This window comes from Triticum aestivum, chromosome 7A, assembly GCF_018294505.1.
Source record: "Triticum aestivum cultivar Chinese Spring chromosome 7A, IWGSC CS RefSeq v2.1, whole genome shotgun sequence".
Classification (NCBI taxonomy): domain Eukaryota; kingdom Viridiplantae; phylum Streptophyta; class Magnoliopsida; order Poales; family Poaceae; genus Triticum; species Triticum aestivum.
The window spans coordinates 38,912,408-38,924,360 of NC_057812.1; the positions used below are offsets into that span (position 1 = coordinate 38,912,408).

Sequence of the window (11,953 nt, forward strand, 5' to 3'; positions counted from 1 at the left end):
AAATATCTTGAATATGTTCGACTTCTGGAGGACGAAGAGGAAGAAGATTGTCCCAAAGCAACTTGATGGAGTGGCAGTTCAACAGTAAGTGACTTGTGGTTTCTGGCTCATCGCAAAATGGGCAAGTATCGGAGCTTGACATCCCATGCCGGAAACACGGATCATTTGTAAATAGTCTGTCCCGGAAGGCTAGCCAAGTGAACAACCGACACCTATTTGGAGCATAGTTCTTCCAAGTAGCCGTGGCGTACCTGTCCTCCGGCCTAGCTGCAAATATAGAAGCATATGCTGATCTTGCCGAGATCGGCTTGTTGTTGATACGTGGGTTCTCGGACGTGCTATCGTGCTACCAACTCGCGCTAGCACCAGTATAACTTTCTATTTTTTTTCAAACAGAATGAGTATATGTAACAATATAAAGACAAACCATTTTGTGAATACTAACTGAAAACACTATTTGTTGTGCACTTTCAATTCATCACTATCCACAGTGGAATTTAGCATTCTTTTACTGTGAGTTGGTTTGTGGCGCAGACGCAAAGCATTAGATACTCTCTGGTGTCCATGGTAGCATACCATGTCATAGGCATGGTGGAGCTTCAAAGTGTGGCAACTGACGAGAGCCTACCACAAATGTATAGGTGAAGATAGAAAATCTAAAAGCTGGGTAGAGAAGCTGCTGCCACGACTCATGTGCTAAAATAATAATAGCGCACACAAGCTGTGTAATGTGGTGGTCCAACAAGGAACCTTCATGTCATCAATTCTCAATTGATAAATATCAATCTCTCTTGGACCTCTCAGCTCCAACCCCTCTAGTAACAATGAACATAGATCATCTGTATATCCACACAGCAGAAATCGTACGCTATATCGAAACCGGTCTTGTAGGCTTGAAAGGCACCAGGAATTATTTCACGACAGGCCCTAAGACCAAATATATATCTTTCTTTTCTTCAAGGTGCAAAGATACCACCTGGCCAGGGCATGAAGACGACATTGTGGTCGTACGGCAGTAGGAGACAAGTAAATGCTCTCTGGGCTGTTTCCTCTTCACTCTATGGGCGGAGACCCTCAAACGCACACCCCGAGTTGAGAGAGAGTGCAAACACACAGGAAAGGGTGGAGCAAGGATGATAGTACAGCCTGGTCATGCTTATTTACCCAGGGCTCCGTTCTTGCCAAGGGACTCATTATTGTGCTGCTCACGGCCAACACGCATACACCTTGGGATGAACCTCTTGCCAAGGGGCTCGTTTAGCAGTCGACAGCTTCTGCAGACCGTTGTGAAAGCTTTTTGGTATGGATGCTCGACATCTCTTCAAGGATTGTGTAGACTTGAAAGCCACCGGAAGTGATTTTATGACAAAAACACGGAGTCTATGTCTGGGACTTCACTCTCTTGAGGACATGGCAATTGGACCAGAGGGGAGACGCAAGATCATGCTTTAAGAACATCTCCACCAGACTAGGCAAAAAGCCAAGAAGTGTAAATAGCGAGGGTTGTTGAAACTGCATAGGTCAAGATTAATCATCCAGAATAACCCTGAGCAACCACAATATTCTCTTCGGCTTGACGATGGCATTTGTTTTAAAGTCCAAAACCACATCTGTATTTTCCATTGATATCCAATAGCTTCCATTGATCTCCAATTAAAATGTGACATGTCAGCCAGTAAAAGCAAACCTGGAAAAATCATTCGTAGATTTAGCATTGCTCTTGGAGAAAAGCCTACAAAGAGGAAAGGGAAGCTAAAGAGGAAACTAATTGATGGATCATTCTGCCTAGCGCGCCAATGCCTTGAAGGCACAATCAGTGGCAAGTCCACGAATTGAACTTACGAGGCGTGCAACATTCGAGGTCAAAATATTTTAACGTACAAATGCAAGGCTGGTCTACCAAAACTTATAAAATTCACATACAGAGCCGAACACACTCGAAAATTAACATAATTGGTTCAAAATTATCGGCGACTAGATAACTCTATGGGGGCATTTTGAGGGTCCGTGGTTACCCACATTCAACACATGTTCTGCCGATTTATACTCCATGTAAGGGTCTTTCCTGGAAGTGCGGTGCCTTTGTGTTTTTAGATCAAACAATGTTTTTGGCTAGCACGGACCATGAACATGTCTCTACTGGCGGAAGCAACCTAGTGGTCACAGGCAAGTGCTAGAGGCTATCCAGGACACTGCAATTCACTAGTACCATATGATCGGAGGAAAAGACCAGATGATCGTCTAGAAAGATATCGCACTTGGTCCCTTGTACCCCGAAGCCCTCCTGCAGTGCTCCTCGCATGGTCACACAAATGCTTATTATACGCCCCGCAAACACACAGAGACATCCTTTTTTTTCTTTTGAATTCCACACAGCGACATGCTGCAATGGCCCTATGTTGTGTCTATTTTTTTAACTGCTAGGCGCGTCTGTTGCAAATGTTGTGTTGATGGATGCAACAAGCGTTTTCTTAGTGCAAGCATAGCTTCTCGGCACATTTTTTAACTACTCAGATTTGAGGAGTTAAGATTTTATGAGCAATCTGACAGAGTAGTGGGCTCCCTCATAATCTGACGGCCACGATCCTATAACTCCCAAGCAGAATCTGACGGCCGCCGTGATCTCTCCCAGCACATTGACGCCCGGCCGTAGCGCAAGTCCCGGCCACTTCCCTGGCGGCAGAGGACGGCGACCTCGACCTCCTCCTCGACGTGCTCGGCCCTCACGCCGTTGCCCCCTATTCTGGTCTCGTCCCGACGTTTGGGTTTGCACTGGACCGGGGCGCGTGGTGCCCCTACACGTTGGCAGCTCGGCGCGGCGTCGCCGTTCGCCATCCCGCGGTTTCCAATGCGACCCCAATCAAGGGAAGTGTTCTACAATGCATCCCTTTTAGATCTGGGAAATCGGGTGCTGGGGCTTGAGAATTTCCCCTTCCTCTTGGTGTTTAGATTGGGACAGTTATTTTTAAGGAGATAAATTGAGATTGTTGCGATAACGGATCCTTATCAACTGCTTGATTCGCCTGTGAGGTTTGACGAGAGATTGGTAATTTGCAGAATGGATGCAGGAGTTAGTTTCAGTCGAGCTTATCATTATTACTATTGTTTTCGCCTTATTTGGTGGTCAATTTGTTAGCTCAGCCACGACAAGTTGAGGATTGATTAGTTTTTAACCAATTGGTTTAACCAACTGGGCATAAATTGATTAGCTCAGCCGGTTAGAACACATGCCTCGAATAAAACAGGGTGTATGTATGTTTGCTGATGCCATGCTTGATAAGGCTCTGTATATAGGCATACATGCTGTCTGGAAGATAGGTCATCAATTGAGAAGCTGCCCTTCACAGGGGCAGGTGTTAAGGCCAGCTTCAGAGGTTCGCTCCTGATAAATGAATCTATTCTGACTGAAAATTATAGTTGTGTTTCTACTAGTATTATAGATTGGTTTCTGTGATCCCAGTCCACTAGTCCAATACTTGGTACTTTTCCCCAAGAATCACTGTGCAGACTCTTTTTTTCCCTAGTTTTTTTATCGTTGTATAGGAATTAACATACAGTTTCCCCCCATCATGTAGATAACTTCTATACAGTCCTTAGTTGGGTTCACTGATGTCTTAAACTTGGCCCCTTTTTTTATATGTCAAAATATTATTCATTCTCCTTTCCATTTTAAACCAACAGACAATATCTATAATAGGATTAGTAATGAGCTTTTTCATGATACATACTGTCAGTCTAGTTCCCCCGATAACCGAAATGAGATGTTTCCTTGTTTGGCCTAAACCTAATATGTTGTTTTTTCTAACATACTAACACATCTGCAGGACATTCAAAACCTGTCCCAAGGTGTGCGCTCCCAAAGGATCTAATTGAGGAACTTCAGAAGCACATCCAAAACACTATATTTGTAAGCAGCCTCTGCAGGTTTGTCACGAAATTAAAGCACTTGCAGCATTGTCTATCATCTACATATATCTTAACCATATGTTTATGTGGCTATAAAGGACCACGGAATACAGGGATATGTCCTTTTGCGATGCAGTTCTAAAAATCTGATGTATGACATGTCTGAAACCCGTCCTCTTTGCTAAAGTTACAGTATTGATGCTCAGTCTGGTAATATGTACTACCTCCTTTCAGAAATATAAGATGTTTAACTTTTTGCGAATCAGATGTATATAGAGTTATGAACACGTTTTAGTGTGTTTGTTCCCTCATTTTAGTCCGTATGTCGTAGTCTATGTTAAAATATTCAAAACATCTTATATTTCTGAATGGAGGGAGTACCACATATGTTCGTCATAGCTGTAAACCAGGCTAACAGAACTTTGTTTCTAGTCCAGAATTGTTGCCACTTCAAAGATTTTATTTCACTAATTTGTAAGATTTAATCTGATCGACTATATCAAAATGAACAGGAAATTGGCAGCTCTCCCCACTCTGCACTCGTTTGTTGATTGGCACGAATCTGTACGTGTGGGCTCCCTGATCAAAGTATGAACTTAGTTACAGCTTGAAGAGTGGCAAGAAGAATCATCTTTTAACTTTTTGATTGTGCGTGCTTACATTAATCTCCATCATTGTGGGCACAAGGTCATTACCCGTCTGTTTCCAGCTTTTGGTGCATTGCAAATTTGCAATGATGCAATATGGTACCACATGTTTTCAGTTTTCACAAATCACAGTGGCCAGGCAGTTTAGGTGTGATAGAACCAGCATATGAAGTTGGGTGTAGTACCTACTACCTAGCAAGAACAAAGAATATATATTCTCCTGTCCAAAATAGGTCTGGAGTCTTTTCGCCAAAAAAAAGGTCTGGAATCATATCTATATTTTTAAACATATCTTGGCCAATGTTAGTGTGGTCACTTTATTCCACCATTAAACAACAATATCACATCTAATTTTAAGTTGGAAAAAATGATACTGTAGGAGTTTATATGCGATATGCGAATTTTATCCCCGTAGGAAAACCTTTGTTTATGTCAATAACGAATTAACCATACTCATTGTCTTGCTCCTGTTGCACATGTGGGGTGAGCTATGGTGAACTGACATGTGTCGGAACAAATGCTTTCGAATGTATCCTCTAGGACTTTTGTGTTAGTGCTTTGCAGTCAGTTCGGTCACCTGCTTTAATACAAGGTCTGTCAGCTGTCAATCCCTTTGGAAAAATCAACAGACATATTCTTATAGTTGGTGGAAATAAAAATAAAAAACAAGTCTAGATCAAAATGATCGTGCATGAAGAATATGATCTAGCAGGGGATAAAAAGAGGATGGGATTGCTGAAGAGCTTCAGGAACCCACCATGGCCCAATAGCTATTGCTTCTAACCATGTATTCTACTGCTACGATGAAGTATAAGTAGTCTGCATTGGGACTACAGGGTGTTTCCACTTTCCAGTAGTGCCAATGTAATAACACTTCCCTCTTTTGGAGCTACAACATGATTGCACTCTGTTTCTCTAAAGACCACTATGAGTCGTAGAACATGATTATGATCAATCTACCTTGATTGTTATCATTAATATATGATTTTCTTCGATGAGTTGGCACATACATGCATATTGTATCCTTGTTCTTCCTACTCATCCTGGCCAGGTTATGTTGAGAGAACCTAAGAAGGTGTGCACAGGCAGAATTGAGCAGCGAGGCGATATACTATAGACCTAATCTTCATATACAGCATGAACGACACGGAGAATCGAAGACTTCAATAAGAGCAATATGCAAATATCCTCCACATCAGGGTGCATTTTAGAAGCTCCACATCAGGGTTTGACATCCTCTTCAGAGCAATATGCAAATATCCTCCAGCTTTTAGCTGGCTGTGGGGCTTGTGGCATCTGCTGGTGGGAGCATAATTTGGCTGGGGAATTGCAGGCCCCGCCTCCACCCCGTTTCTGTTTTTTTCTTCCTTTTTAGGGGAGCTATGGAGCCTCGTGGTCTCAATCTCTATCTTCTATAAGTACTGCAACCTCTCAACATTGTTATTCGTGGGACAGACTGCCTCCGAGGGCAAAGGTTCCAAGGATTCATCCAAGCTCTGCTGTCCCACACAGATTGCAATGGCAGCAGTCTCAATGGACGTTGAAGCGGGAAGAGATGACAAGGTATGTAATTGTGAGATAGCTATACGATACGAGTTTTCCCTTTTTTAGGGATTAATTTGTTCCTTTTAAAACAGTAATCAATAATAATTGTATATCTTCACACCAGTCGATTTAAGTCTGTCTTTCCTGCAGAAGAAGGGGTTCCACCAAGATCTGGTCCTAGCTTACAAGACATTGGGTGTCGTGTTCGGTGGCCTCGTCACTTCACCTCTCTATGTTTATCCATCGATGAATCTGACCAATCCCACCGAGGAAGACTACCTGGGGATATACAGCATCATGTTCTGGACCCTGACTCTGATCGGTGTCATCAAGTACATATGCATAGCTCTGCATGCCGATGATCATGGTGAAGGTAACAAAATTAACCAGAGATTCTCCCAAGCTATCAATGATAAATAGGCCAGACCGTATATTTCTTGATTTCTTACTTGATGGGAGTTATTTTTCAAATGCAGGTGGCACATTTGCCATGTATTCTCTTCTCTGCCAGCATGCCAACATCGGCATCCTCCCGTCCAAAAAGATTTACATCGAAGAAGAGGATCTGGTCTCGACTGAGCCTGCTGTGACCAGAAGGCCAAGCAGGCTGAGGAGATTCATCGAGCGCAGCATTGTCGCCAGGAGGCTGCTGCTCCTCACTGCTATATTGGGCATGTGTATGCTAATCAGAGATGGCATTCTCACACCTGCTATTTCAGTCTTGTCTGCTATAGATGGACTGAGAGGCCCTTTCCCATCCGTCAGTAAACGTATGCAGTTAATCCAAAGTTGTGAATTTCTTCATTGCAACAAAGGATTGTGCTTAATAGTGTGTCTGGGATTAATGTTTTGCAGCTGTGGTGGAGGTTGTGTCTGCAGCGATCCTCATTGGGCTCTTCCTGCTGCAGAAGTACGGCACGTCGAAAGTGAGTTTCATATTCTCGCCAATCATGGCTGCGTGGACTTTTACCACACCGATCATCGGCATCTACAGCATCTGGCGCTATTACCCTGGCATCTTCAAGGCCTTGTCGCCACACTACATCATTATGTTCTTCATGACCAACCAGAAAAGGGGCTGGCAGCTGCTCGGTGGAACCGTTCTCTGCATCACTGGCATGTACATTTAAGTTTTTATCTGTTTCACGGACAGTTGTAATGTCCTCCATTGACAAACTTACCGTTTTAATTCATGCAGGTGCCGAGGCCATGTTTGCGGATCTTGGACACTTTAGCAAGAGGTCTATCCAGATCGCATTTCTCACAAGCATATACCCCTCCCTCGTGCTCACCTATGCTGGGCAGACGGCGTACCTGATCAACAACGTCGATGACTTCAGCGATGGGTTCTACAAGTTTGTGCCGCGTCCCGTGTACTGGCCCATGTTCGTCATTGCGACACTGGCAGCTATCGTGGCAAGTCAATCGCTGATCTCAGCCACCTTCTCCGTCATCAAGCAGTCAGTAGCCCTCGACTACTTCCCCCGTGTCAAGGTGGTGCACACCTCCAGGAACAAGGAAGGGGAGGTATACTCGCCGGAAACCAACTACATACTCATGCTGTTCTGTGTTGGTGCCATCCTCGGTCTCGGCGATGGTAAGGACATCGGAAACGCGTTCGGGGTGGTAGTCATCATGGTCATGCTAATCACCACCGTCCTGCTCTCCCTGGTGATGCTCATCATCTGGGACACGCATGTGGTGCTTGTGGCACTCTACTTCGTGCCATTCCTGATCCTCGAGGGCACCTACGTGAGCGCAGTGTGTACCAAGATCCTCAAAGGTGGGTGGATGCCGTTTGCAGTGTCATTGTTGTTGGCATTAATCATGTTCGGCTGGTACTATGGTAGACAGAGGAAAGCGGAGTACGAGATGGCGAACAAGGTAACACTCGAGCGGCTCGGTGAGCTCCTCGCTGGTGCTGACGTGCACCGCGTCTCCGGGCTCTGCTTCTTCTACAGCAACATGCAGGACTGGCTCACACCGGTGCTCGCGCACTACATCAGGAACATGCGGTCATTGCACAAGGTGACCATCTTCCTCACACTTCGGTACCTCCTGGTGGCCAAGGTCGATGCCAAGGACCGTGTGGCCATCCGGCGGCTTGGGCCCAACGGGGTTTACGGGTGCACGATACAGTATGGCTACGCCGACCCGCTCGACACCGAGGAGGACGAACTCGCTGACCTGGTGGTGGGTGCCCTGCGGGACCACATCACCGAGGAGGAGGTGGCTCTGCTTGAGGAGGCGAGGGAGGCTGGGGTGGTGCACATCAGGGGCAAGATGAGGTTCCACGTTGGCAAGGACACGGGATTCTTCGACCGGGTTCTGCTCGGCTTCTACGAGTTCCTGCACAGCACGTGCCGGTCGGCGCTGCCAGCACTTGGGATCCCCCTGCAGCAGTGCGTCGAGATCGGCATGCTCTCCAAGGCCTGACGCTACGCTTGCACACACTTGCATATGTATGACGCAGTGCGTGCTAATAAATCGTTCTGGTTTTCGGTTGTTTCAGCTACCTGTAGTAGCCACGCAATGGCGTTTGTAAGTAAACCTCAGTATGAAGGTTGCCATGGAATAAAGCATGTATACATGCTGCGGAAGGTAAGCTTTTGCAACCATAACTTAAGAGTTTCGGGTACTCTGGAAACTTTCAGCTCAAAGTATTGCTTCCAAATTTCTTCGCCACCCCAATCATGGCATTTGTTTCTGATATACTTGAAAAAATTGCTTTTTGGTATAGCATATTAATTCTTGTGGTTGTGGGTAATTTATGTTGGTCGCGATGACTTCGCCGCCAATTGTGGGCTACAATGGTCTGGTCTTTATCAGGATTTTTTCAGGTTGTTGGCATGGATACCAATTGGTGTCATAAATAGTTCCTATTGCAACATGTGGAGCGACGAAATACATTGACTATTTGGTGCATTTACTTAGAGATGGTAACAGGTGCTTCTTTGCTTTCTTTGGACTACAACTTCTTAATAGACTCTGTGATGCATGCTTTTGTATCACTTGAGTGTTTTGCTTCTTAATTCCTTGGAGTGAGAAATGACTTGGTAGTAACTCTTTTCCGTTAAATATATCTATGTGCATCAATTATATATACAAGGGATGTAGAGGTCGGTGGTCATTTCTTGTATATATATATATATATATATATATATATATATATATATATATATATATATATATATAACCTTCCAACCCACACATCCAGTGAAAAATAATCAAATTTAAACTAATTAGCTTAGCCAAGTGTCGAAATTTGAACCATGGATCTCAACACTCATATGGGATTGGTTAACTTGGGAGTTTCATCTTTAATCTCATATGTACGTTAGGATTCTTGCTATTAGCATGTTTCTTAGTTTTTATTTTGCTAATTCTAAGTTGTTTCCATGGCTTTCGGGTAGCTTTGAGATAATTCTTATTTTTTCTGATTATGAGCACTTTTCCGTGATTTTTTTTGTTTATTTCATTTTTCCGAGATTTCCTCTAAATTTATGTTTTTCTCCCTCTTAAATCAATTATGACACATGCCCTGTTCTATGCCACAGTTAAAGAGTAGTGCTAACAAACTGTGTTTTATAGTGTGGAATTGTTGCTGCTACTAAGATTGGACTTCCCAGTTTTGTAGAACCTAATCGGATCAATTATATCTAAATGAATGGGAAATTGGTTTCAATTATTGGCAGGCCGTACATAATTCTGCCCACTCTGCAACAACCCTTCTTGGACGACATGATGATGCTGAGTGATCCACATAAATCTGCAGGTGTTGGCTTCTCAAATTATGTACTCATTTGAGATCTTGAAGAGTCTAAAGAATAATCATCTTTTTAGCTTTTTCCTAGTGCGTGGTTACATTGAACTCCATCCTCATCCTTGTGAGGAGAAGGTTACCTGCCTGTCTCTAGCTTTTGGAGCACTGCAAATTTGCAATGATGCAATGCAAGATGTACCATGGTTTTTCTGATTTCACAACTCACATTAACCATGAAAATCAGACTGCATGCTGAACTTGCTCTGTTGTTTATAAACAGGACTTGATTTCAGCTTAATCAATAAAGCTTTATCATATATAGGGCCGATGATCCTGGGACCGAAACACCATAGACTTTCCAATGTCGATCACAACTGGACGAGATCAGTCTAGAACTGGATGAGGACAAAGCAATGACATTTTTATGTGTATACTGTCACTTCTGCCACATAGGCGTCATTGCTAAAAATAGACAAATCTAACATAGAAAGAATTTGAACTGTAGTCCAAATGTTTGATCCATGATTTCTCACGCCCTATAGCTGAAAAGGCCACAGGAGACGAGGGGAACTTGGGAACAACTAGTACTGAAAAGGGGAAATGGAGAATGGAGGCCATAGCTTATCTGTGCTATGGTTTTCTTTTTCTTGTTATATCTAAGCCCGTGTGATTTGCTCCTCTGTTTCAATGTAACTGAGGTACTAAGATTGTCCTAAGTCAAACTTCGTTAGGTTTGACCAACTCTATATAAATATATATCATTATCTACAAACCAAATTTACTTCATCAGATTCATTATGAAATGTATTTTCATATTATATATATTTGATATGGTAGATCTTTACAGATTTTCCCTACGTATAGACTTGGAGAAAGATTAAAAGTTGGACTTAGAAAAATCCTAGAACTTAATAAGTTATTTTGAAACGGGGGAAGTATCATTTTCTATTGTGGCTATAATTATGAATTGCATGCATGCTCATCTATGTAAAACTTCCATTACAGAAGACAAGAATCATCTCTTTTTTGGTACATGTTGGTTTATCCCTGAAGATATGCTACTTGAGAAGTACTAGAACAAGCATATGGAATTTTGACTTGGGGGGGGGGGGGGGGGGGGGGGGAGTAGGTAGGGAGAACAAAGAATATATATATATTCTCATTCTAAAAATAGGCTGGAGAACACATCTATAATTTTATCTTGTCTTCCACAATTGGTCCTCTGGTGACTTTATTCCACCATTAAACATCAATATCACACTAACTCTTGGTTGAAATTTTTGACACTGTAGATATAATTTTATCCCATAGGGAAACCATTATCTAACAATAATGATGTACACTGTCTGCTCATGTAGCAAATCCAGGACAAGCAATGGTGAACTGACATGTCTCCAAGCAAGTGCTTTCCCATGCATTCTCCAGTAATGTCGTATTGGTGCTTTGCTGCCAGCTGCCAATCCCTTTGGCAAAGCAGGGGAGGGATGTTCTTAGGGTTCGAAGAAGCAAAGGAAAAATAAGTCTGGATAAGAATGATCGTGCATGAAGAAAATGATGTAGCAGGAGGGATAAAAGGATGACGGGATTGGCTTGCTGCAGGGTTTGAGAAACTCAGCATGGCACATTGCGTTGGACCTAATAATGGATCGGTGTGGTCACATGAACATTCTAGTATTTCACATAATCCAGTATCACTTTTGAAAACTTAGTTAATTTGGTTGAACGAAGGAGGGCTGGTGGGTACCCTAAGGGTGTGTTTAGTTGAGGAACCAAATGGAATGGAATGAAATGGTTCCATTCCAGGAGAACGGGTCGGTTCCATTCCTATGTTTGGTTGGAGCTAAAAAAATAGAACGGAACGGTTACGTTCTTGTGTTTGGTTGGAAGACATTGAATGGGACAAAATTGATTCCACTATCTCTTTCATATGGATGGCGAGATTATCTCCCATATAGATGGTGTAGAATCTGAAACAAATACAGCCTTTGCAAACTGAAAAACATATTATGTGAATTTTCAGCAACATATTTATTTTAGTTTTCAGCACAAACAGTTAACAAAGTGCATTCTTGTACAAACAAACATTTTAGAA

At 43.0% G+C, this 11,953-nt stretch overlaps 1 protein-coding gene across 1 annotated transcript; it reads left to right on the plus strand.

Annotated features, from left to right (window-relative positions):
- The first annotated feature begins 2,623 nt into the window (after positions 1 to 2,623).
- LOC123152478 (probable potassium transporter 4) lies at positions 2,624 to 8,719 on the plus strand. The gene is made up of 7 exons (XM_044572008.1): positions 2,624 to 3,374; positions 3,825 to 3,924; positions 4,419 to 6,116; positions 6,249 to 6,471; positions 6,575 to 6,868; positions 6,954 to 7,214; positions 7,297 to 8,719. Exons 3-7 carry the CDS (start codon positions 6,072 to 6,074, stop codon positions 8,532 to 8,534), a joined length of 2,061 nt encoding a protein of 686 aa, XP_044427943.1. The 5' UTR covers positions 2,624 to 3,374; positions 3,825 to 3,924; positions 4,419 to 6,071; the 3' UTR covers positions 8,535 to 8,719.
- The last annotated feature ends 3,234 nt before the right edge of the window (positions 8,720 to 11,953 follow it).

What these genes read in the sequence shown, in the direction of transcription:
- LOC123152478 (XM_044572008.1), top strand. Translation starts at nt 6,072, where the DNA reads ATGGCAGCAGTCTCAATGGACGTTGAAGCGGGAAGAGATGACAAG. An exon ending in AAGCGGGAAGAGATGACAAG is followed by an intron (nt 6,117 to 6,248) that starts GTATGTAATTGT and finishes TCTTTCCTGCAG; the next exon opens with AAGAAGGGGTTCCACCAAGA. An exon ending in AACCGTTCTCTGCATCACTG is followed by an intron (nt 7,215 to 7,296) that starts GCATGTACATTT and finishes TAATTCATGCAG; the next exon opens with GTGCCGAGGCCATGTTTGCG.